Source organism: Oratosquilla oratoria, chromosome 29 (genome assembly GCF_046742065.1).
Source record: "Oratosquilla oratoria isolate Oo_2021 chromosome 29, ASM4674206v1, whole genome shotgun sequence".
Lineage (NCBI taxonomy): Eukaryota > Metazoa > Arthropoda > Malacostraca > Stomatopoda > Squillidae > Oratosquilla > Oratosquilla oratoria.
In genome coordinates, this window is record NC_134805.1 from 6,241,332 (window position 1) to 6,268,836 (window position 27,505).

The window sequence follows — 27,505 nt, forward strand, 5'->3', positions numbered from 1 at the left end:
CAACACCTTTGCTTCCACCTCAGGGTTCTTGGTACCATCTGTCACCAGCGTCATCAATAAAGGCAAAGTGAGTGTTAACCAATTTACGGGATTTGTTCATGGGAGCGCCACACTTTTTCCTTCATCTTGAATGTACAACTTTTTTTCTGAGTACATATAGTTGTACCCTTTCTCCTTCCGCGTGCAACTCTCATTTCTCTCTTGTTTTCCTATCTTATTTTCTCTGTTTATTTGCAAGTTCTTTTTGTAGTTATCATATGGTCTACAATTGTTTATGATTTGGGTCGCTAGCTAGTGTCACACAAAAGTATGCGCACATTCACAATGATGTATGTGCATTACGTGTGTGTGTGTGTGTGTGTGTGTGTGTGTGTGTGTGTGTGTGTGTGTGTGTGTGTGTGTGTGTGTGTGTGTGTGTGTGTGTGTGTGTGTGTGTGTGTGTGTGTGTGTGTGTGTGTGTGTGTGTGTGTGTGTGTGTGTGTGTGTGTGTGTGTGTGTGTGTGTGTGTGTGTGTGTGTGTGTGTGTGTGTGTGTGTGTGTGTGTGTGTGTGTGTGTGTATTTACCGAGTTGTATTTACCTAGTTGTATTTTACGGGAAGGGGAACTATGCTCGTGATCCCGTCTTCTTATCTCATTTTATCTAAACTATTTTTAAATTCATGTATTGTTTTTGCACACACTACTTTCTCATCTAACTTGTTCCAACTGTCTATTATTCTGTGAGGAAAGCTGTTTTTTTCACATCTCTTCTGTAACTGTCTTTCTTGATTTTCTTTCCGTGCCCTCTTGTATTTCTATCATCCCATTTTATCAGATTCTCTCTATCAATAATTTCTATGCCTTTCATGATTCTGTAAATAGCTATCAAATCTCCTCTCTCTCTTCTTTGCTCTAGTGTCTGTGGTTCAAGTTTTGCTAGTCTCTCTTCATATGATAGTTTTGAGAGTGTTGGTGCCAACTTTGTAATTGCTCTTTACAAAGGCGATTACAAAGGCGGAGCATGCCGACAGGAGACCTTTTGATCCATATCTAGGTCGGATGCGAAAAAATAAATCATATTGATAATAAAACAATAGATAAAAACTATGATAATATAAATAACAAATAAAATACATAAATAAATGCATAGGTATAGTTAAATAATAAACAAACAGGTAAATAGTAAATAATAATAAATTGACATATAACTAATAATAAATGGAATTCAGACAGACAAATGATAACAAAACAAAAACAAATAATATAAGATAAATTATAATCATTACAGCATCTTACTTAGGTATTTATCTAAATGATTCTTAAAGCTTCGAACTCAACTACATTGCACTACCTGTGCAGGAAGTTTATTCCATTCATTAACTACACGGTTGGCAAAGTTGTTTCTACCTACTTCCAAATTGAATCTATTTCCGGACAGTTTGAGACCATTATTTCTTTTCTGATTCTCATTCAATGTAAAAATTTGGTCACTTTTGATGTTGTCAATTCCCTTTAGAATTTTAAAGACCTGTATCAAGTCACCTCTGAGTCTACGCTTTTTTAGGGAAAACAGATTCATATGTTTTAGTCGATTTTCGTATGATTTATTTTTGATATTTGGAATCAGGTTTGTGGCTCGCCGTTATACTTTTTCCAGTCTGTCAATGTCTTTAATGAGATTCGGTGACCATACGGAAACAGCATATTCCAAATGTGGACGAACTAACGATTTATATAGCTTGTTAATGAGTGATGGACTTTTGAAATCAAAAGATCGCGCAATCAGTCCTAGAATCTTATTTGCTTTCTCAGAGGCTGAAATACACTGCTTGGATGATTTGAGGTCGTTACTGATAATTACGCCGAGATCTTTTTCACTATCCACTTTTGTTAACGAATTTCCAAATAACTTGTAATCGTACTTACTGTTATTTTTACCTATGTGCATTACCTTGCATTTACTTGTGTTAAATTTCATTAGCCACTTTTCAGACCATTGCTGTAATTTATCTAAATCTTCTTGAATATCTAATTGGTTTGAGTCATCATTTGCCACTCCGCACAGTTTTGTATCATCAGCAAATTTGGAAACAGTAGATTTTAGTCCATGGTCTATATCATTTATATATACTATGAATAGAAGTGGCCCAAGAACGGAACCCTGAGGAACTCCACTTGCAACACTTTTCCATCCAGAAGTTTTTCCATTTAAAACAACTCTCTGTTTTCGACCATTCAACCAATTACTAGTCCAACCTAATAGGCTACCACTTATTCCATGCAAAGCTAATTTAGTGAGTAGTCTTTCGTGTGGGACGGTATCAAAAGCTTTTGCAAAGTCTAGATATACTAAATCTATATTGTTTCTTTTGTCATAATTCGAGATAACTGTGTTGTAGAATTCGAGTAAGTTAGTCACACAAGAACGTTTCCGTCTGAAACCATGCTGGCTATCATTTATCAAACGGTTACTTTCTAAATGATGTTCGATGGCATCTCTGATGATAGTTTCCATCATTTTTCCTACGATTGAAGTCAAACTTATAGGCCTATAGTTATTTGGTTTCTTTTTGTCACCTTTTTTGAATATGGGAGTAACGTTAGCTAGCTTCCATTCTCTTGGGACATCTCCGGATATGATGGATCTCTTTAAAATAATTTCTAATGGAACAACAATCTCATTTTTCATTTCCTTTAAGATTCTTGGATGCCAACCGTCAGGCCCTGGTGTTTTATTAACTTTGAGTTTGTCTATACACCTTTTAATTTTTTCTTTTGTTATATTTACCGTAGTGAGTAAGTTTACCCTAGACTTTTCACAGGTTTCAGTTTGGAATTCACCTTGAGGTGTTTCGTTTACGAATACCGAGCTGAAATAATTGTTTAAGATATTACACATTCCTTCATTTGAATATCCAAGTTGACCGTCAGCAGATAATAGTGGACCAATGTGATTCCTAACAACCTTTTTATCTCTAATGTAACTATAGAATTCTTTGGGATTCTCTTTGGATTTATCAGCGATGTTCATTTCGTATTGTCGTTTTCTTTTTCTTATTGTCTTTTTTAAATCTCTCTGTATTGATACATAACTTTCATAGTCATTACATACACCCGAGCACTTATATTTCTTATAAGCCTGTCTCTTTTTAGCAATACTTTTTTCAGTTTCTTTGTCGAGCCACTTTGGGCGAGCCTGATTTGGGGGACGTCTGTCCTTAAAAGGAATGTAAGTTTGAATCGTCTTAGTGAGCGTATTTTGAAATATTTCCCACATCTGATCTACAGGTCTTTCGTTTAATTTTGCCTCTCAATCTGTAAGCTGAAGCTCCTGACGTAGTCCTATGAACTGAGCTTTACTGAAATCGGGTATTTTAGAAACACAAGTATCTATTCTAAAATTGTTTAGGAGTTTGAATCTAACTAGGTTGCGATCGCTATTTGCAACAGATTCACCGACTTCTACATCAGTTACCATGCTTTCGCGGCTAGTGATCAAAAGATCGAGTAAGTTTCCATATCTTGTGGGCTCTTTTACATGCTGAATTAAGTAATTGTCACCAAGAAAATCAATCAAGCGACTACCTATATGGCCATGTTCAAGGGTCATCCAATCAATGTCAGTAAAATTGAAATCACCCATTATCAATAAATCCCGGTTGCAGAAACTAGACAGTTCTTGAAATAACAGTTTGTCGTCTGCTAATGATAATGTCTTTGGCCTATATATTACACCTATATTCATTTTTTGTCCATTTGTTTGGGTTAACTCAACCCACAAACTATCATATGCATCCTGTTTCACTTTCTCTAAAACACAAGCATGAATATTGTTTTTAACGTACAATAGAACACCCCCACCTTTCTTGTGGTTTCTATCCTGATGAAAGTGTTTAAATCCTGCAATATTAAATTCAGCTTCGAATTCTGTACCATTTAACCATGTCTCAGTTATTCCTATCATATCGAGATTTTCGCTTTTGACATACGCCTGTATTTCTTGAAATTTGTTTTTAATACTACGAATATTAAAGTACATGGTTTTAAGAAACTCGTGATTATTTCTTTTTGACACATTTTGAATTTCAATATCATGTCTTACATTATCATTTTGTTTTTCATTTATACCTTGCTCTATATTATCATTTGGTCCTTCATTGACGTTCAATACCTCATTAACATTTCTCCTATCAAATTTAACATTTCCCCCATCACGAACATCTGGTCGATCACGGTCATCCGATCTCTTTTGTACATTTTGTCCCCCTACGTCACCGTGATTCACGCCGGCCTCCCGTCGTTCAGTGACATTATGTCCGGCATCTTTGTATTCTTTCAAGTTTTTTTATACATTTTTTGTACTTGGTGACCACATCGTTGCAGCATATTCCAATCTTGGTCTTATCAGAGTGATTAGAATTTTCTTCACCATTTCTTCATCCAGGTATGTGAATGCCACTTTGATTGTTCTTATTAAATTTCTCCAAAAATCTAATTTATATGTTTCTCAGATGACATATTGTTCATAACAATGACTCCCAGGTCCTTCTCATTTTCTATTTTTATTATTCCTTCTTCTCCCAATTTATATGATCCTGTTATTCTGTTTTTGCTTTTTCCAAATTCCATTATACTACATTTTTTAGTGTTAAACTACATCTCCACTTCCTACTCCACTCCCATACTTTATTTAGATCTCTCTGTAGTGACTCGCAATCTTCTTCCGTGTTCACTTTTTTTAATAGTTTTGCATCATCTGCAAAGAAGCTCATATAACTTTCAATTTCATCATCCATATCATTAATATATATAGCAAACATTATTGGGGCCAGAACTGTTCCTTGTGGAACACCGCTTATTACGTCATCCCATCTTGATTGCTTGTCTCTTATCACTAGTCTCATTTTTCTTTCTAGCAAAAAGTCTTCCATCCATTTCAGCAGTTTGCCCTGTATTCCTCCTTCAGTTTCTAATTTCTTAAGCAATTTCTTATGTGGTACTTTGTCAAAGGCTTTTTTTAGGTCAAGAAATGCACAATCAGCCCATCCATCTCTTTCTTGTATTATCTATTAGCCTTGAATAGAAACGTATTAAATTAGTGACGCATGATCGTCCTTGTCTGAATCCAAATTGTCTTGGATTAAGCACGCTGTTTTTTTCTAAATATTTTACCCATTTACTTTTGATAATTCTTTCACAATTTTTTGCTATTGTACTTGTTAGAGAGACTGGTCTATAGTTGGTAGGGTCTTCTTTATTACCTCCTATATATATATATAGGTACTATATTTGCTTTTTTCCAATCTTCTGGAACTTTTCCTTCTTTCAAGGAACTATTTATTATACTATGTATTTTGTCTGCCAGTTCATTTCTGCATTCTTTCAAAATCCAGTTTGCTATTTTATCTGGTCCATGCGATTTTCTAACATCAAGATTACTCAAGTGTTTCATTATTTCATTCTTTGTTACTTCTATTTCTTTCATAGGGGGGACTTTCTCTTTCCATTCGATCTCTTCTGGTTCTATATTCTCCCTTGTAAACACTGATTTAAAATGCTTGTTCATAAATCCGCCATTTCTATTTCCTCTGTGTATTCAACTCCTCCTTGTCTTAATTTCTCCAAGTCCTGTTTGTTTTTCAGTTTGTTGTTTACAAATCTGTAGAATAGTTTTGGTTGATCTTTAAAAAAAATTATGACATCTTTTTCATATTTTCTTTTTTCCTCTCTGCACGCTTGTACATATTCATCTCTATAACAAGTATATATTTTCAATTTTTCTGTTCTTTTGTCTTTCTTACCTTTGGTCCAAGCTTTGTATATTTTGTCTTTTAACACTCTCCAACTTTTGTTGTACCAGCACTTTACATATTCTTTTTCTTGTTTTTGTCTTGGGACATACTTTTCCACTCCTTTTTTTTTATAAATTTTTGTCAAAATATTCAATTTCTCTTCTACTGTTGTATCTTCTTTGTGTATTCTTTCCCAGTTTTCATTTTGAAAGAATTCTCTTATTTTATCCAAAAAAAAAATTTCATACATCAATCTTCCTTTTCTATATTGTTAATTTCTTTTCATGTATTTTTTCTCATTTAGTTCTAGTTCTATCAATATGTGGTCACTTTTACTTATTGGTGCCTGGTATTCTATCTTTTCCACTATTTCAGGTTCTGATGTGATTATTAGGTCTAGTCTCGATGGTTCTTCATTTCTATACCTAGTGTTCTCTTGGATCCATTGTGTCATTGTGTGGTCAATAATCATCTCAAGTAGAACATTTCCCCATGAGTCTTCTCCACCCTTTACGGTCATCGCTTCCCAGCAGATTTCTTTACAATTAAAGTCGCCCATCATAACTTTTCTTCCTCCATCTTCCATTATCTTGTTTAGTGTTATTCTTGTGTCTTCTAACATACTTTTATGTTCACTCTCTTCCCACGAGGCTGTTTTTGGGGGCACGTAGTTTATTACAAACTTTCTGCTCTTCTTATCTCTGTCTTCTATTTCTATCATAATCATCTCTACTCTGTTCTTTCCATATGTGACACTCTTCACGTTTATATCCTTCTTAGTCAGGAACATAACTCCACCCCCTTGTTTTTTCTCTCTGTTTCTAATCCAATAATTATATGCATTGTGTCCTATGCTGTTGGGTGGTAGTGGACCTTTTAATTTTGTCTCAACAATTCCCATTATGTCCGGATCTTTTTCCTTCAGATACTCGTTCAGTTCATTTAGTCCTGTTATTAACCCATCTATATTTGTGTAGGATACTCTTAACTTTCTGTTATTTCCATTGTATTCTCTGTTTCTTTTTTGTTTCTCTCTGTTAGGGTCAATTTCTTCAATTTCATATTCACTACTCTACAGTAGAATTCTTGTTTTTCTGACTCCGTTCTGGTCTCGTTTATTTATTTATTTTTTTTTTTTTTATTTTTTTTTTTTTTAGCTTCTTTCCTTTTCATTTTTTCTTCCTCTCTTTCCTCTTTATTCATTTCTCTTTTTATCCATACCTTTTTATATTGTTCACTTGCTGCTAGCTTCCCTGTTTTTGCTAAGATATTCTCTGCTGTTGTTTGTGATCTGAATTTAATCTTAATTGGTCTGGTCTTATCTGTACTATACTTTCCAAGTCTAAACTTCTCTTCAATTTGTTTCATTATTTCAGGTTCATCTTCTTGAACTAATTCTAGTAATTTACTTTCTTTTTCATTTTCCTCCTTGATTCTTGTGGTTTTATCTGGGTTATGTTTCTCTTCCATTCCTAATATAATTATACATTTCTTTTTATCTGCTAAGTCTACTACAATATTCTCCTTGTGTCTCATCCTTTTGATAACTGAGTTTTCAGTTTGTTCTTTCATTTGCTGTTTAATTATATCAGTAAATGCAACTTTACTATTTTCCTGTATCTTCCTCCACCCCTGTGCCTCTTTTGCTATTGTTTCTTTATTGTCTTTATTGTTCCTTTTTCATTCTTCATTCTCCTCTTTTACTTCTCTTAACTGTCTTTTTAGTTCTTCTATTTCATAGTTAAGTTTTTGTTCGCCGTCTCTAGTTCTTCCAATCTTTCAACCCTTTCCGCAATTTTTGACATTTTACCGAACCTAATCTCCAAATGTTCGGTCATTTGTTCAAGTTTTTTCTCCAGTTTTGCCAGTCGGGGGAGGTTGGTATCCGCCCCCCCCCCTAATTAAATCAATGGAAATTGTTATCCTCACCTTCTATTGTGCTGCTCTTATCTATGTTTCTAACCTTTACATTTTTGTTATTCCCTTCGTCGTCACTAAATTGATCCGGTCCGCGCTTGTTTACATGGCGTCTGCCTGCCTGAACCAAGTCCTCTCCTTCCTCATTTCCTTCCATTTCCCTCAGTAATCCCTCCCCTTCTCCTTTTTCCTCACATTCCCCCTACACCACGAGCAATCCCCTTCCTTGCAAATACAATAGGTACTTCCTTTGCGTTGAGATCCACGAAAATTTCACTTTTTCTTCAGGACGTCAATCCTCGCCGTCTGTTCGACGTACGTGTGTGTGTGTGTGTGTGTGTGTGTGTGTGTGTGTGTGTGTGTGTGTGTGTGTGTGTGTGTGTGTGTGTGTGTGTGTGTGTGTGTGTGTGTGTGTGTGTGTGTGTGTGTGTGTGTGTGTGTGTGTGTGTGTGTACCGTCTTTTTATTCCGTAGTATCTAATTTGCTCTAAAATTTGTGTAGGGTTTTGCACACACTATTGTTACGTCCAATTTGTTCCATATATCCACCACTCTGTGTGAAAAGCTATCAAGGGCTTCCATGCCTCTCATGATTCTATAGATGGTCAACAAGTCAGCTCTTTCTCTTCTTTATTCCAATGTCGGTAATTCCAGTTTTGACAATCTCTCCTCGTATGACAGTTTTGAAAGTATTGGGGCCATCTTCGTAGTTGCTCTTTGGATTCTTTCAATTTTCCCTATATTTTCTTTAGTACTGGGTGACCATAGTGTCGCTGCGTACTCCATTATTGACCTTATCAATGTGAATAGTATTTTCTTCATCATTTCTTTGCCCAAGTAGGTAAAAGCCACCTTTAGTGATCTTAGCAGGTTGTCGGTTTCCCCGACGATTTTGTTTATATATTTATCAGTGGACACGTCCTTTGTGATGATTACTCCCAGGTTTTTTTCAGGTTCCACTTTCTTTACTTCATTTTTACCGATATTATATTGTCCTCATATATATATATATATATATTATATATATATATATATTTTTTTTTTTTTTTTTTTTTTACTTTTTCCAAATTTCATTATGATACATTTCTTAATGTTGAAGTCCACTTCCCACTTTTGACTCCATCCCCAAAACCTGTTCAGATCCCTCTGCAACGACTCACAATCCGTTTTAGTACTCAATTTTCTCAGCAATTTTGTGTCATCTGCAAAGAAGCTCATGTAAGATTCCACACCCTCATCCATGTCATTTACATAAATAGCAAACATTATCGGAGCCAATACCGATCCCTGTGGAACTCCACTAATCACCTCTTCCCAAGTAGATTCTTACCTCTGAGCACTACTCTTATTTTCCTTCCATGCAAGAAATCTTCAATTTATTTCAGTTGTTTTCCTTGTATCCCTCCTGTGGTTGCCAGTTTTCTTAATAATTTTTGTGTGGTACTTTATCAAAAGTCTAGGAAACCACAGTCAGCCCATCCGTCCACTTCTTGTGCAGTATTATATCTATTAGTCTTGAGTAGAAACAGATCAGATTTGTGGCACATGACCATCCCTGTCTAAATCCGAATTATCTCTTATTTAGTATATTGTTCTCCAGATGTTTAGTCCATCTATTTTTGATAACTTTTTCACAATTTCTGGCCACCGTGCTTGTAAGGGAGACCGGTCTTTAATTTGTTGGGTCTTCCTTGTTTCTTCCTTTATATATTGGTACGATATTTGCATTTTTCCAGTCTTCCGGTATTTTTCCTTCTTTGAGTGAGCAGCTTATTACATTATATATTCTGTCTATTAGTTCGTCTTTACATTCTTTTAGTATCCAGTTTGCGCTCCCATCCGGGCCGTGCGATTTCTTGACATCAAGGTTCATTATTTGGTCCATTATTTCTTTTTTGTGTTACTATTATTTCCCTCATGGGGGGAGGGGGGATCTCACTTCACTCCCTGCATCAGAATGCTGTATATTTTCTCTAGTGAACACCGACTTGAAGTGTTTGCTTATGACTTCATCCATTTCTATATCTTCTGTGTATTCTGTATTCCCTTGGCGCTGTTTTACTATTTCATGTTTGTTTTTTAGTTTACTGTTCACATATCTATAGAATAGTCTTGGATTATCCTTACATTTTTCTATTATATCTTTTTCACAGTTTCTTTTTGCCTCCCTGCGTACTCTTACATATTCATTCCTTTGATTGATATATATTTACCACTTTCCTGTTTTTTATATATTTTTCCATCTTTTCCAAGCTTTATCTCATCTCTCTTTCGCCTCATTGCACCTTCTGTTAAACCAGCACTTAATATACATCTTTTCCTGTTTTGTCTTGGTACATATTTATCCACTTCTTCATCATAGATTTCCATCAAAATAATCCATTTATTCTTCCACTTGTGTCTCTTCATTATAGAATTTTTTCCCAACTCACTTTTTGAAAGAAAAAAAAAATACTAAGTTTCCCAAAGTCCGTTTTGTTATACACCAGTCTTCCTTTTCTGTATTTCTCATTTCTTTCTGTATATATTTTCTACTTTATTTCAAACTCAAGTAGTATGTGATCACTCTTCACAATTGGGGTCTTGTATTCAATTGAATCCATTATTTCAGGTTTCAATGTAAATATTAAATCTAGTATCGACGGTTCTTCATTTTTCTATATCTAGATTTTTCTTTTACCCATTGTGTCATTGTATGTTCTATATTCATGTCAAGTAATACATTTCCCCATGGATCCTCTCCATCTTTCACTGTCATCTCTTTCCAACATATTTATGTGTGTGTGTGTGTGTGTGTGTGTGTGTGTGTGTATTCACCTCGGATCTGCTGCAGCCTCCTTTCGAGACAGCCAGACACCACCCTACGGCAGTGAGCTCAGAGCTCATTATTAGCAGATCTCTGGGTAGGGTGTGTGTGTGTGTGTGTGTGTGTGTGTGTGTGTGTGTGTGTGTGTGTGTGTGTGTGTGTGTGTGTGTGTGTGTGTGTGTGTGTGTGTGTGTGTGTGTGTATGTGTGTGTGTGTGCTTGCACATTTCACCCTCCCACCACCCAGCCACTTCCAATGTCATGACCCATGTCGCCACGACCCGTGCAGCAAACCCTGAACGCCTGGAGAACCGTCTTCGGTTTGTCAGCTGGCATCTATTTCGTCACAGTCACCTTCTACATCATCTTCTTCACCACCGAGACACAGCCATGGAATGAGGGGCGAACCAAGAAAACAAAAGGTACGTCTGTATTCAGAAGACTTGCTCAATTGTACATGTACATGTGCAGTCCTTATGAACCATTCAAGGTTTTGTTTTCACTGTGTCATGTCTACGGTCACTGATAAGCAGTTCAGTCATACCATGGTAGGGTTGTAGAGATGACAATATGTATTAGTTTGGTGCACTTCATTTCCTGTATTATTTTCGTCAAACATAGCCTGTGTATATGAATGAATGACTCATTTCCTTCTTACAAATGGGTGGCCAAATCAAAGCAGGGATTCACACCAAAAGACCCACATATAGCACTTACCCTGAGACACAGAGAGCCAAGAAAAAATTCACTTGGGTTTTAGAAATCGAGAATGAAAGGAAATGCTCACTGAATGTACGCAAGCTTATCAGCAGGATGCTAAAGTATAATGAAATAAAAACAAATGGGTGAACAGTTAGATAAACAAATGAATAAATAAATGAATAAATATGACGCCATAATACTCTGATGTCGTCAGTATTAAGTAGCCAATGGGAAGTCGAGGTTTCGAATACGTCGTGTCGCCTCGTTCTAGTCGTATCTTAAACAACTGCGAAGTATAATCCACTCAGAAATATCCACTTAATTTTGCTGTCGTATTGTGTTGAGATGCTCAAAAGTATTACTTATACCTCATTTATTTGATCATACTTACATAATAAATAATATTATTGTTTGTTTATTATTTAACTAATCCTATGCATTTATTTATGTATTTTATTTGTTATTTACATCATCATAGTTTTTATTTATTATTTTATTATTATCATTAGGATTTTTTTCCCATCCGACCTAGATATGGACCAAAAGGTCTCCTGTCGGCATGCTCCGCCTTTGTAATCCTTTGTAATCCTTTATAAGTAGATAAATGAATACAATAATAAATAACTCTTCACTCACTAAAGATAACAGTTTACTAAGTAACCTACCTACCATTTGCTCCTCTAACCTCTGACTGATTTCGTTCCTCTTCAGAGCAAAAGAGGAATTAAAACCGAAAAAGGCGATGGGCCAAATATTCTCCTAATTCGAAAGGACATCAAGGACCACTGATGATCACCATCTGCCCAGGCTATCACCATGGTCACAGGATCTCCTCATAAGTGGAAACTAGTCCTCCGTTCTCTTTTGTTCTTCGACTTCGTGGGCGCCACTTTGAGATTCTCCTCGACTACTACCAAGTCACGATTTCGTTCAGTCACGCACCAAGGACTCATAATTTCTGTTGGTTTGCGGACACTGGATATACACTAACCATGTGTATATATTTTGTTATGGACATGTGTGTATTACTAAGTTTCCTTTTTATGCATAGATGTGTTCATTGTATTCATATATATATATATATATATATATATATATATATTTATATATATATATATATATATATATATATATATATATATGTATATATTATTACACACAGGAACCCACAGTCGGAGAAAGAATAAACTTCGAATAAAGAAATATCCTATATTTCGGCTATCAACTGTAGCCCTCTTCAGGAAAGTACATAAGATAGAGAACAGAGGGTACTTATAAACTACAGTAAGAAGAGATGTGGACAGTTGACCTCACTCAGGCGCGGGGCAAACTGGGGTGGCGGAGGAGGGAGGAGGTGAGGAGAGGGGAGGATGTAGCGTCCGAACCAACTTGGCTACTGCTGCGCGTGAGATTATGTCAGGTCTCCACTGCCCTTTAGAAATATTAATGTTAGGGCATTCCTCAATTAATGCTGATTCAACTATTTTCCTCCTGAAACCGCAGTGGGACTTGAACACTAATCTGGCCTTACCCCAGTCGAAAGAATGATTCTTATTTTTGACATGAAGAAATACAGCCGAATTTTCTTGCCCATACCTAATTGACCTTTTATGTTCTGCCAATCTAGTGTTCAGGTCTCTCCCGGTTTGACCCAAGTAAACCAAATCACAATCTTTGCAGGGCAAACAATAAACACCAGGTGACTCAACTTCCTTCGGTTTATTCTTTCTCCGACTGTGGGTTCCTGTGTGTAATTTACAAATGTGCTACTACATTTCTGTTTAGAAATTGTTACACCCACGATGGAGGCTTCTCTTCCATTCCACCTCATCTTCAAGTCTTTTCCGGGACTAAAACAAGCCTACAGATTGTTGGAATCTTCGCTCATCGCCAGTAAGAAGAGAAAGAACCAGAAGACATTCCTGTCCAACTGTTTAGAAGAACAAGTGTGCCCCAATTCGTTTAGGTTCCTGAAACAATCTTCACTAGGGTACAGTTTTCCATCGTACATTAGTGCTTTTCTGTCAGAACGAGTGCGTGTTGCTTCTTTGGAATTTGAAAACCTCCTTTGTAATTCCAGACATGCACGGAGGCACCTGTGTTTAGTTAGTCCCAACCAGTCCATTTTTAAGTCTCTTTGCGCCCAAGCTCTTCGCAAGGCCTGCTTCCTCAGCGGCCAACACCAGGCCAACCTCTCACGTAAGCTCCACAGACTTTGCAATAACAGTGTTTGGTCCAAGTTTTCTCTCACGGACAACGTCATTAACCTCACCAAAATTGAATTGTCCAACACCCAACTAGAAGTGTTAGGGCTTGGCCTTAATTTCGCCCTCACTCCCGAGAGAAACCATGTTTTGGACTTTTTGGTTGGTTTCGATAAATATTTAGCTAATAACCACTATGACAAAGATCTTGCCTGCCTTAAAGGGGTGTTATTAAATGGTATTTCAGAATGTTTTAAAAATGAAAGTGGCTTACCAAAAAGACACAGGGAGGCCCTGTCTGCTCTTAAGAAGCTTGACAACATCATCATCACAAAAGAGGATAAAGGTGGCAATATTGTTATTTTAGATCAGTCTGTTTATGTCACGAAAGCCCATGAGTTACTTAATGATTCGGCCACTTATGAAAAAATCACCAAAAATCCCCTTAAGAACGCAGCCGCCGAGTTTAACAGACATGTCCGTAATATCACAGTTGATAAATGCATTAATAATTTGAAAGTTACCAACCCTAAGCTCCCATATTTTTATGGTCTCCCTAAGATTCATAAATCAGACATTCCCCTCAGGCCCATCATATCCAACCGCGGCTCCTGCACTAGCAAACTTGCTAAATGGCTGGCGGATATTTTATCCCCGTACGTAGGGAATTTCTCCAATTCTCATATCACAAATTCATGTGATTTTATTTCTAAGATCAAAAATATGAAAGTTCAGGGTTTAAGGCTCCTCAGCCTGGATGTGTCCTCGTTATTTACGAATATTAATGTTGATGATGTACTTACTTTTTTGGAATCTAAACTGCAACCGTTTCAAGACTTTTTCCCCCTCCCTGTCAACAAAAATCTTGCTTTAGTTCGCCTGTGTGTTTCTTCAAATGTTTTCTCCTTTCAAGACCAATTCTTCCGTCAAAAATTCGGTTGCAGTATGGGTTCCAATTTGTCTCCTGTTTTGGCCAATTTGTACATGGAGTATTTTGAGTGTACCCTTTTGCCCAGCATCAAACCGCCCGAAATGATTTGGCTCAGGTACGTAGACGATATCTTTTCGGCGTGGGATGACAGTTGGGGCCCATTTGAAGTGTTCCATGATAAATTGAACCAATTGACCCCGAATCTTAAATTTAAAGTTGAATGGGAAGAAGGACACCAAATCCCTTTCTTGGATATTTTGTTAAGAAAAACTGATGATAATTTATTCTTTACAGTGTACCGTAAGCCCACCCATTCAGGCAGTTATCTCCACTTTTTTAGCAATCACCCTGACAATGTTAAGAAAAGTGTTGCCTCTGGCCTTTTCTTGAGGGCTTTCAGGATTTGCAGTCCTCAACTTCTGGACCATGAGATTGAGGTGATCAAATGTCAACTTGAGAAGTTGGCTTATCCACCTTGGTTTCTGGATCAAGCCCTCAGTAAGGCTAGGGCCAACCATTTTAAAACTTCCGTCCCCTCAAGTTTTCACCGCTCCTTTAAGGACATTTTAAAAATTCCATTTAATAATACCATCAGTTCTTCTACTAAATTGTTTCCTCATGAACGTCTCACTATTGCCTACCACTATCCTAACACCGTGCGTAAGCAAATTGTGAACGTTCAACAAAAACCGAAGGAAGTTGAGTCACCTGGTGTTTATTGTTTGCCCTGCAAAGATTGTGATTTGGTTTACTTGGGTCAAACCGGGAGAGACCTGAACACTAGATTGGCAGAACATAAAAGGTCAATTAGGTATGGGCAAGAAAATTCGGCTGTATTTCTTCATGTCAAAAATAAGAATCATTCTTTCGACTGGGGTAAGGCCAGATTAGTGTTCAAGTCCCACTGCGGTTTCAGGAGGAAAATAGTCGAATCAGCATTAATTGAGGAATGCCCTAACATTAATATTTCTAAAGGGCAGTGGAGACCTGACATAATCTCACGCGCAGCAGTAGCCAAGTTGGTGCGGACGCTACATCCTCCCCTCTCCTCACCTCCTCCCTCCTCCGCCACCCCAGTTTGCCCCGCGCCTGAGTGAGGTCAACTGTCCACATCTCTTCTTACTGTAGTTTATAAGTCCCCTCTGTTCTCTATCTTATGTACTTTCCTGAAGAGGGCTACAGTTGATAGCCGAAATATAGGATATTTCTTTATTCGAAGTTTATTCTTTCTCCGACTGTGGGTTCCTGTGTGTAATTTACAAATGTGCTACTACATTTCTGTTTAGAAATATATATATATATATATATATATATATATACATATATATATATATATATATACATATATATAGTAAGTAATAAGCACATAAGTATCCATCAATAGTGACAAAATTTTCACATTGAATGTGAATCCGACATGTAATAATGGTCTTAAACTGTCAGGAAATAGATTTAACTTGGAAGTGGATAGAAACAACTTCGCCAACCGTGTAGTTAATGAATGGAATAAACTTATTACTGAGGCAGTGCAATGTAGTTCACTTCGAAGCTTTAAGATTCATTCACATAAACACCTAAGCAAGATGCTGTAATGCCTGCCATTTATTTTATATTACCTGTCTGGGGTATTGGCAGTATGTTATTAGGGCAAAGTAGCATGCAGTTGATACTTTAGGGTCTATATGGGGTGCCCCTACGGACGAGAACCACACATCATTTTGTTTATAATAGAGCAAAACTCTGTTCATAGAGAAATGATGACACTTTTATACTACGACTGTCCCTCCGTCATGCTGTCCTCCAACCCCTTGTTACTGTCCTGTACCATTTCTCTGAATATTCATTTCCTTTTTTCGCCTACCCTGTGGTGGGGAAAAAGAATGCTACCACTAAGTCTTCCCACTTGAGTCTGTGTATATGAATGAATGACTCATTTCCCTCTTACAAGTGGGTGGCCAAATCAAAGCAGGGAGTCACACCAAAAGACCCACATATAGCACTTACCCTGAGACACAGAAGCAATAAAAAATTCACTTGGGTTTTAGAAATCAAGAATGAAAGGAAATGCTCACTGAATGTACGCAAGCTTATCAGCAGAATGCTAAAGTATAATGAAATAAAAACAAATGGATGAACAGTTAGATACACAAATAAATAAATAAATAAATAAATAGATACATGAATACAATAATAAATAACTCTTCACTCACTAAAGATAACAGTTTACTAAGTAACCTACCTACCATTTGCTCCTCTAACCTCTGACTGATTTCGTTCCTCTTTAGAGCAAAAGAGGAATTAAAACCGAAAAAGGCGAAGGGCCAAAAATTCTCCTAATTCGAAAGAACCTGGGCTCGCTCCTCAAGGTCCACTGATGATCGTCACCTGCCCAGACTACCACCATAGTCATAAGATCTCCTCATAAGTGTAAACTAGTCCTCCGTTCTCTTTTGTTCTTCGACTTCATGGGCGCCACTTTGAGGTTCTCCTCGACTACTACCAAGTCACGATTTCGTTCAGTCACGCACCAACTCATAATTTCTGTTGGCTTGCGGACACTGGATATACACTAGATATGTGTATATATTTTGTTATGGACATGTGTGTATTACTAAGTTTCCTTTTTATGCATAGATGTGTTCATTGTCTTCATATGTATATATATATATATATATATATATATATATATGTATATATATATATATATATATATATAAATGGTAAGTAATAAGCATATAAGTATCCATCAATAGTGACAAAATTTTCACACTGAATGAGAATCCGACGAGAAACAATGGTCACAAACTGTCAGGAAATAGATTTAATTTGGAAGTGGATAGAAACAACTTCGCCATTCGTGTAGTTAATGAATGGAATAAACTTATTACTGAGGCAGTGCAATGTAGTTCACTTCGAAGCTTTAAGATTCATTTACATAAACACCTAAGCAAGATGCTGTAATGCCTGCCATTTATTTTATATTACCTGTCTGGGGTATTGGCTGTATGTTATTGTGGCAAAGTAGCATGCAGTTGATACTTTAGGGTCTATATGGGGCGCCCCTACGGACGAGAGACACACATCATTTTGTCTGTGATAGAGGAAAACTCTGTACATAGAGAAATGATGACACTTTTATACTACGACTATCCCTCCGTTATGCTGTTCCCCAACCCCTTGTTATTGTCTTTTACCATTTCTCTGAATATTCATTTCCTTTTTTCGCCTACCCTGTGGTGGGGGAAAAGAATGCTACCACCAAGTCTTCCCACTTGAGTCATAAAAGGCGACAAAAAACGGGACGGGGGATAGGACTGGGAATTCTGCTACCTGTAGCCCCACAGGGGACATACCTTAAAAAAAAAAAAAAAAAAAAAAAAAATAGGCATAAGAGGGTCTGGAAGTTTTCCAGCCAGTACCCTAAGGTTTGGATTTTTTAATGTGCGTGGATGTGGTACAGATGAGAGTAAAAGGAAAGAGAGAGGCAGTATGTTTGTGAGAAGAAAGATGGATGTGCTGGTTTTTAGTGAAAATAAAATGAAAGGGAGGGGCGAGTGTGAGTTTGGGAGTGTAGTTGGGATGTGCTCAGGAGTGAAGAGAGGATGAGGGAGAGAAAGGGTGGCTATACTAGTAAGTGAAGAGATAGATAAGCGTGTAGTAGAGTGGAAGGAAGTTCCTTCAAGGTTGATGTGGATGAAGGTGAAGTTGGGAAGGGAGATGTGGGCCTTTGTAAGTGCGTATGGACCTGGTAGTGAGAAGAGAGTAGAGGAAAGGGAGGCTTTTTGGGTAGATTTAAATGAGTGTATAGAGAGATTAGGGAAAATGTCAATGTAGTTGTATACGGAGACCTTAATGCTAGGGTAGGAAACGAAACAATAGACAGAGTGATTGGGAAGTTTGGAGCTCCAGGTAAAAATCGTAGTCGAGTATTGATGGTGGAGATGTGTCTTGAAAGAGAGTTGATGATAGCAGATACAGTGTTTCAGAAGAAAGTCAAGTATAAGTACACATGGGAAAGGGTGGTGGATTGAAGGGTGGTAGATAGAGCGTTAATGGACTATATAGTGGTGACAAGGAGTATGGTAGGAAGAGTTAAGGATGTACATGTTCTAAGGGGAGAGAGTGGGGGAATGTCAGATCATTTTCTGGTGGAAGGTAAATTGTGAGTGGAGAATAGGTGGAGAAAGAGGAAAAGGGCAGAAGGTAGGGAGGTACTTAGAGTGAACTACTTAAATGAGAAAGAAAAGGAGAATGAGTATAAGAAGAAGCTGAGAGAGGAGTGGGAGGTAGTGAAGGATAGAGTAGAACTAGGAGTGGAGGAGGAATGGAGATGGTTCAAGGAGGGAGTCATAAGGTGTGAAAAGATGGTGTGTAGAACAAGTAGGGCGGGAGGAAATAGAAGAAAGGGTAGTGAGTGGTGGGGGTGAGGAAGCAAAGAAGGGTGTAGAAGAGAAGAAACAGGCTTTCATAGATTGGCTACAAATTAGGATGAGGGAATCGTATGAGAGTTACAAAGTAAAGAGAAGAGAAGTTAAGCATAAGATAAAGGAAGCAAAGAGGAGAGCAGATGTGAAATGGAGTAAGAGTATGACAGAAAATTTTGAAAGTAATAAAAAGATGTTTTGGAAAAAATTAAAAGAGGAAGATGAGATGAATCAAGTAGAGAAGAAAAAATAAAAGGTGCCGATGGAGAGATGATAATGGAAGATAAAGCAGTGAGAGGAAGGTGGGCAGAGTATTTTAGGGAGTTACTGAATGTGAAGGAGGATAGGGAGGGAAAGGTAGCTGCAGTGGGAAGCACTAAGAAAATGAGAGTCATGAGTGAGGAAAATGGAGGAGAAATAGGGAAAGATGAAGCGAAAGCAGCTGTTAAGATGATGAGAGCAGGTAAGGCACCTGGGTTGGATGGATGCCATGCAGAATGTCTGAAGAAAGGAGGTACAGCTATGGTGGACTGGCTGGTGATGTTATTTAATATTTGTTTAAGAGAGGGTAGAGTGCCGGAGGACTGGAGGAGTGCCTGTATCGTTCCGCTTTACAAGGGAAAGGGGGACAAGTGTGAGTGTAGTAGCTTCAGAGGGATCAGCTTGTTGAGTGTAGTTGGGAAGGCTTATGGGAGGGTGTTGATTGAGAGGATTAGGAGAGGAACAGAGGGAGTAATTGGTGAGGAACAGTGTGGTTTTAGGACAGGTAGGGGTTGTGTAGACCAGATTTTTGTGGTGAGACAGATATGTGAGAAAGCTATAGGAAAAGGTAAGGATGGTTTTTTGTTTTTTTTTTGGGGGGGGCTATTATGGATTTGGAAAATGCTTACGACAGGGTATACAGGAAGGCACTGTGGGAGTTCTGCAGATATATGGGATAGGAGGAAAGCTGTTAAAAGCAGTCAAGAGTTTTTATGAGAGTAGTAGAGCTTGTGTTAGGATAAGAAATGGAGAGAATGAATGGCTTGAGGTAAAGGTGGGACTTCGTCAGGGATGTGTTATGTCGCCCTGGGTGTTCAATCTATACATGGATGGGGTGGTGCGAGAGGTGAATGCAAGGGTGGTGGGTCAGGGGTTGGAGATGGTTAAAGAAGATAAAGAAAATAGGAAAATAAGCCAGTTGTTGTTTGCTGGCGACAGTGCGCTTGTAGCAGGATCAGAGGAAGGATTGAGGAAGTTAGTGACAGAGTTTGAGAAGGTGTGTGAAAGAAGGCAGCTGAAGATAAATGTAAGAAAAAATAAGGTGATGAAATGTACAAGGGGAGAGAGTGACAGCAGGCTGGGAGTGACCATTAAGGGTGAAAGACTGGAGGAAGTGGATAGTTTTAGATACTTGGGTGCGAATGTGGCAGGAAAGGGAAGACTGGGAGTGGAGGTAGATTGAGAGATGCGAGTAAATGCCTTGGTGGATTAAAAAGTGTAATGAGAAATAGATATATGGGAATGGATGCTAAGAGAAGGTTATATGAAGGAGTGGTTGTGCTGACAGCACTGTACTGGGCAGAAACATGGAACATGAGAGAGGAAGAGAGAAGGAGTTTGAATGTGTTTGAGATGAAATGTCTGAGAAGTATAATAGGGGTTACTAGGCTAGATAGAGTGAGAAATGAGGAGGTGAGGAGGAGAACAGGGGTGGAAAGAGAGCTGGGCAATAGGGTTGATGAAAGAGTATTAGGATGGTTTGGACACATGGAAAGAATGAGTGAAGAAACATTAGTAAAAGAGGCGTGGAAGGCAGAGGTGGAAAGAGTAAATGTGAAGGGGCGTCCTAGGATGAGATGGATGGATGGGGTGAAAGGAGCATTACAAAAGAGATGAATGTCTGTTGAGGAAGGACGGGAGACAACAGAAGATAGGGGTGAATAGAGAAGGGTTGGGTGTGGATGATGCTGTGATACATAATGGGTAGTGGGTGGGGGATGAGGGGTGAGGAAGTATGTATGAGAAATAATCTGACGCAGCCCGAGGGGATTTCTCCTCATCTTCTCTTCTGCATGACGGGACGGAAAGGGGGGGGTTTGGATTTGCCAAATTAATGTGGATGTGCTGTGCCTTGCGACACTGCTTCTGACCCAGGGCAGTGGACAGGATGCAGGCATGACCCGTCATCCAGGAGGTGCCAAGATGAGAGGGAGGGAGGAGGGTGGAGGGGACTGGAATATGTAGGGAATGGATTGGGTGGGAGTGGTTTCTATGCCTTTTTCTTTTTTACTACCCCCCCCCCCACCGTGTAAGGGGGAAAAAGCCTTTGGTATATGTATGTATATACATATATATATATATATATATATATATATACATATATGTATATAATATATATATATACATATATATACATATATATATATATATATATACTCACTCCGCTGAATCTTGAACGTCGTGTAGATTCTGGTCCGCCAACAGTAATCCTCTCCATGTCCTTCGGTCCTGTGCTGCTTCCATCCAGGTTGCTTTATTTATTCCTCTTCTGTCCATCTCTGCATCCACACCATTCATCCATCTCATTCGAGGTCTCCCTCTGGGTCTTCTTCCAGGCATTCGAACCATCATAACTCGTTTTGGAATTCTATGGTCCTCCATACGCGCCACATCTGTTATTTTCTCTTGTTTAGTTATTTCTCTCAGCTCATTATTGTGTCGCCCTCTCCACCTATTCTCATTTTCATCAAAAACTGGTCCAGTAATTTGCCTCAATATTGGATTCTCAAATACCAGTAGTCTTTGTTCCATTTGTTTTGTTAAGCTCCATGTCTCATTGGCATATAAAACTATAGGTCGTAGGATTGTATTGTAGATTCTTAATTTTGTATTTCTTGACATACTTTTCTTCTTTAATATTGGTACAAGGCTAAAATAACATCTGTTTGCTGAAGCGATTCTTATATTCATTTCTGTCTTCATCTCGTTTCTATTTGTTACTGTTGCACCTAGATATCTGAAACTCTCTACCTCCTCTATTCTCTTGTCTTCGAAAAACACATCCTCTACGTTCCTCTCCTCTCTGCTCATACACATTAGTTTGGTTTTATCGAAATTTATTTGCAGTCCAACTCTCTCTACTGTCTCTCTTAGTGGGGCGATTAGATCTTTCAAATCATCTCTACTCTAGGCAATTAGATCCACATCATCAGCGTATGTTAGATTATTGACCTTAATATTGTCCATTTTACATCCACCCTCACTATCTATTATTGCCCTAGTTATTTTCTCCATCACCAAGTTAAACAGCAAACAAGATAACACACATCCTTGCCTCAAGCCATTCTCAATTTCGAAACATTCCGAATATCTTCCATCAAACCTTACCACTGATTTTGTGTTTGTAAGACAGGCTTTTATTAAACGTACTATTATCTTCTCCGGTATTCCGAATTCCTTTAGTATGCCCCATATACTTTGTGTATACTGTCGTACGCTTGCTCGAGATCAATAAACAAATGGTATTCTATCGTATCATACACCCATGCTTTCTCCATTACTTGTTTTAATGTGAAAATATGGTCAATCGTTGACTTTCCACTCATAAATCCACACTGATAATATCCTATTACACACTGCGTATACCTTAAATCTGGTGTATAGTACTGTAGCAAGGATCTTATATCCAGTCTGTAACAGTGTGATGCCCCTGTGATTTATACATTAGTTTTTAATTCCTTATATGTATATATATATTATATATATATATATGTATATATATATATATATTCATATATATATATACATATATATATATATACATATATATATTCATATATATATATATGTATGTATAATATATATATATATATATATATATGTATATATATGTATGTATGATAAATATATATATACATATAAATATATATACATATATATGTATATATATATGTGTTTATATTTATATATATATATATATATATATATATATATATATATATATATAAATATATGTATATGTATATATACAGAGGTGGGCGTTCCGAACAAATGTTCGCGAACCTTTATCCGCGGACTTGTTCGGACTGGCAAAATCCCGGATTTGGGTTCGGAGGTTCGGATTCGGACCGACGTCAAAAAAGATTCGGACTTCCGGGTTCGGAACGTTTTTTTTTTTCGCAAATCTAAACCTCCGTATCGCGAAAAAAAAAAATCGAAAAAACGAAGACGACCAAACATTGGTTTTCAACTTTTCCGCGGCATACAGATGTGGTGACGGCTATGTTTCTGTAACAACTAGAGACGCCTTTGACCATTAGCATTGTGTTTTACTTTATCGCTTCTCTCTACTTCTATTTCAGCATGGGCGTGTGAGTGTGTGTGTGTGTGTGTGTGTGTGTGCGTGTGTGTGTGTGTGTGTGTGTGTGTGTGTGTGTGTGTGTGTGTGTGTGTGTGTGTGTGTGTGTGTGTGTGTGTGTGTGTGTGTGTGTGTGTGTGTGTGTGTGTGTGTGTGTGTGTGTGTGTGTGTGTGTGTGTGTGTGTGTGTGTGTGTGTGTGTGTGTGTGTGTGTGTGTCTCAAATGACCACTGCTCGAACTGTGCTCGATATGCAAGCCTGTGTAACTGTGTGTAGTGATGCGAAACAAAGACTAGTAGTACTGCCTGTACTGCCCTTCTTTAAACTTGGAAATATACTCGTGGTGTTTAACTCGTTGCTTTATCTGTACCACACAGACTCGTCATGTTGTGACCGCAGCTGGCTGCCAGCCAATCAGAACGCTTGTTAGTGACGCGCAGCCACCGCGCATGCGCCGGTGACTGCAGCAGCCAATCAGAGCGCTTGTTTAGTGTTTACAAATCTGCAGTCTGCAGACTTTCTTGTCACCGCGTCCCGTAAGTTATGATTTAGTTAAACAGTGCTACAATAGTCAGACATTCTTCAACCGTTGCACTGACAACACTCTGGAGAGGACACCCAAGGAGGCTAGACTACTCTACTCACATCACACTCACCGCTGACAATGGATAAGTACGTGACATCCACACCGAGGTCGAGAAACCCAAGTGCTCAATCTGACACACCAAGGTCCACGAACCCAAGCGGCCTCGCTGAGAGTGAATCTGACGCCAGCGATATCCAACTGCCAGGGTTTTCGAGTCCGGAGCTGATGCCTGGCACAAGTCGAGCCGAGGACATGGACATTGCCGACACCGAGGCCGAGCAAGCCGAGGGAGGTCACGGTTCCAGGAGGGAAAGGGACCTCTACAGAGACTGGGACATTCTCAAGCCCTTCTTCAAGTGTGGTGTCGGCAGGGACGCCGGGTTTGCCCTCTACGCCAAGAAAAATTGCACTGCGAGGCTGAAGCTTCAGAATGACACCAACAGCAACTTAAAGTAGCACTATGCCACCAAGCACCCTTTAGATAGTCCTGCCTTAAAAGCAGCCTTAGATGGCAGCAGAAAACGTGGCCGCTCTGCTTCTGGTGGTAGTCGGGATGCCAAAAGCCTCAGGCAGGGCTGTATTGAGGAGGCTATGGCTGAGAGGTTTGACAAGCAGAAGGCCCTTTACCTGTTTTATGAGGTAAGTTTTACTTTTAAAAGTTCTACTGTTTTAGTACGAAAATAATTTAATAAATTAATTTACTTTAATAAATAAAAATAATTTATAACAAAAGTTTAACTTCAAATACTCACACATCTTTTTTATGTTTCAGTGGATTATCCACGACATGCTGCCCACCATAACAACAGAGTCAGAGGCGCTCAGGGTCTTCCTCAACTACCTGAACCCTCAGTTCAAGCTGCCGTCCAGGAAAAAGCTTGCCGACGACATCAAGCATATGAGCGCCAGGGCCAAAAATGAGCTCACCCAGATCATGTCCTAGCAGGACTACCTGGCCACCACTGCCGACAGCTGGTCGAGCCACAACCGGGCCTTCATAGGCTCCAGTCTCGTGGTTGGACAAGGCCACCCTGGAGAGGACGACTGCAGTCTTGGGCATGAAGGAGGTGAAGGAGAGCCAGACAGCCGAGTACTTGGCGAGGTACTTGATCAAGCTCCATGATGACTTCAGCATCAGCAGCAAGATTCTCTGCACGACCACAGACAATGGCACAAACTATGTAAGTGTATTTGTCAACTTTGCACAAGAGGACGTCGTCATACAACCTGGCGAGGACAAGCCTGACGAAGAGCTGGCTGACGAGCCTCAGGTCATATCTATGGAGGAGGCCCTGGACCAGGCTGACGAAGCCGAGGTTAGCCTGCCTAAACACCAGAGGTGTGGTGCACACACTCTGAACCTCCTGGCGTCTGAGGATGTTTCCAAAGTTAGTATAATAATTGTATTTTTTTATTTAATAAATTAGTAATTTATCAATATTAAATGATTTATTGTTCTTTTGGTAAAAACTAAAAAGATGTAAATTATTATTTATTATTTTTTAATTTGTGAATTGTAATAAAATATTAAATAATAAATATTCTTTTTTCAGGTCCCACAATGAAACCATGGTGGCAGGAATATCTTCAGAAGGTCGGCTGCCAAGGCACAGTCTTTGTGGAATGCCCAGGGCCGCCAAACTGTCGCAGCCAACGAGATAAATGATGCTATCGGCAAAAAACTTAAAGTCCTTTGCGCTGTTGCGGGCCCGTCACGTTTCCGGGCACTTTCCCGTCATACGTGTGCGCATGCGCAGGTTGGTTGGAATGAGTGGTCGCCAAATGGTGACCTCTGGCAACTGGGAGCCAGTGTAGGTACGGTAGGCTTGCGTGGTACCTCCTCCCCCCCTTACTACTCCTGTCACCATACCAGACAGTTGTTCCTGGCTAGCTCTTGTTACCTAGATGGGTAACGGTAAGAATTGTGTATACTTAGGGATAGGAAGGAGCCTCAGAGGTTACTGGTGCGACCTTGTAGGAAATATACTAGGTTGAATCATAATGTTCAGGTTGTATCATATTATTTATGTTGTATCATAGTATTCATGTTGTATCATATTATTCAAGTTAAAATATATGCTAAATACCCCCAATTAACTTACCATGAGATAGATAAAATGTTACAGTACCCTTGTATACAGGAAGGGCAACGTAACATGTGGGAGCCCGTGTCCGGGATAGAAAATTGTGTATACGTAGACTAAAGCTCCAATTAGTGTGACAAGTGTTGCGTTGTACCAAAAAAATTGCCAGTGTTAATAGTGTCTATCGGTCGCATCGTGATCCCGTAGAAGTTATCTATCTTATGTGTTTAACTATTAGCTAGCTGTCAGTATATAATTACCACGTGCTCTCGAAATTCTGAGTTCAAAATGTTTGACATCGACCAATTTCTTACTAACCCTTCAGGCAAGGCTCTATGGGATATAAAAAAAGAATGCTTGATCAACCTTGCCCGACGCCTCGGGTTAGAGGGTTACTCAAGCTTGAAAAAGGACCCTCTGAGGGAAATGGTCTTCAACCACCTCGTTGAGGAGGGAATGATCAGGGAGGATGACATACCCGAAATAGAGGAATCTGCTAAAGAGCCAAATAACGTAGATCCGCAGATTGGCAGTGACAATGAACTTAGTTACATGGCTTCACAGATTGGCAATATCAACGAGCCTAATAAAATTGCTCCACATGGTGGTATTGCCAATGAGCCAAGTAACGAAGCTCCACAAATTGTTACTGCCAAGGAGCCTAGTAACCTAGCCTTACAAGTTGAACTCAGAAAAATCGAGTTACAGTTGGAAACCCTCCGTCGAGAGCAAACGAGAGCAGATACCCCTGTGTTTAGGCTTGAGTCCCAGCTTGCAAGTGTGCCCAAGTTCAATGAAGACGAACCCGACAGGTTCTTTGGGCTATTTGAAAAAATGGCACGTTTGAATGGGTGGCCACTTGATAGATGGACTCAACTTGTCTATCGGTCGTTGGATGTCTTCTCCGCTCTCTCTGAGGAGCAGGTGAAAGACTACTATATGGTTAAGTCCACCGTCCTTACCAGCTATCAGCTTGTGCCTGAGGCTTATCGCCAGCAGTTTAGGAACTTAAAAAAAGGGGGAAAAGAGACATACGTCGAATATTTTCGACGCAAACAAGCTTTGTTCCAACGGTGGATGGAGAGTGAATCAGCTCATCAGAGCCATGATAAAATGGCTGAGTTGATCCTGCTCGAAGACATCCGCAATAACTTACACCCCGATGTACGAGCGTACCTAGATCAAAGAGGTATACGTACCCTAGCTGATGCCGGCCCAGTTGCCGACCATTACATTCTTATTAATCACCGCCAAAGTTACAGGTCTTCTGCTCCCGCGTCCCAACCCAGCCAAGTACGCGCCCACCAGGCATTTACTCTTGCACCATTCGCCCCTCCACCTACGTCAGCCCCTCATGCAGCAGCGCCGGGACCTCGGTCGCCATCAGGATTTCCATCATATGCCACAGGTAAGCCCGTTGCCCGTGAGACAGGGGGACCTATCTTTAATAGTGAGAGGAAACCTTTTTGTAAATATTGCCGTAGGCTCGGTCATGATGTTAATGACTGCTTCAGAGTAAAGAACAAAATTCCCTCTCACCCAGGGACCCCCTCTCTCTCGATCAATGTGGCCAAACAGACGGAAGTACAGTTGGATCCTCTATCACCTACAAATAACCGACCTGTTGTGTCTCCCACCTCCTCCACGTTTGAACCATATTGTTCATCCGGTTCCGTAGCTCTTAATGAGTCAAGTGTACCCGTTCCCATTAAGATCTTGAGAGACACAGGCTCAGCCTTATCTC

The 27,505-nt window shown here is 39.1% G+C and overlaps 1 protein-coding gene across 1 annotated transcript in view; it reads left to right on the top strand.

Moving 5' to 3' along the window:
- The window catches only part of LOC143040801 (putative inorganic phosphate cotransporter), a 31,231-nt gene extending 19,206 nt beyond the window's left edge, over positions 1-12,025 (top strand). Inside the window, exons 8-10 of the mRNA XM_076212234.1 lie at positions 1-56; positions 10,774-10,914; positions 11,906-12,025. The exon at positions 1-56 is cut by the window's left edge and continues 175 nt beyond it. Coding sequence (XP_076068349.1) covers positions 1-56; positions 10,774-10,914; positions 11,906-11,922 — 214 coding nt within the window. The 3' untranslated portion in view covers positions 11,923-12,025. The remainder of the gene's footprint in view (positions 57-10,773; positions 10,915-11,905) is intronic.
- The last annotated feature ends 15,480 nt before the right edge of the window (positions 12,026-27,505 follow it).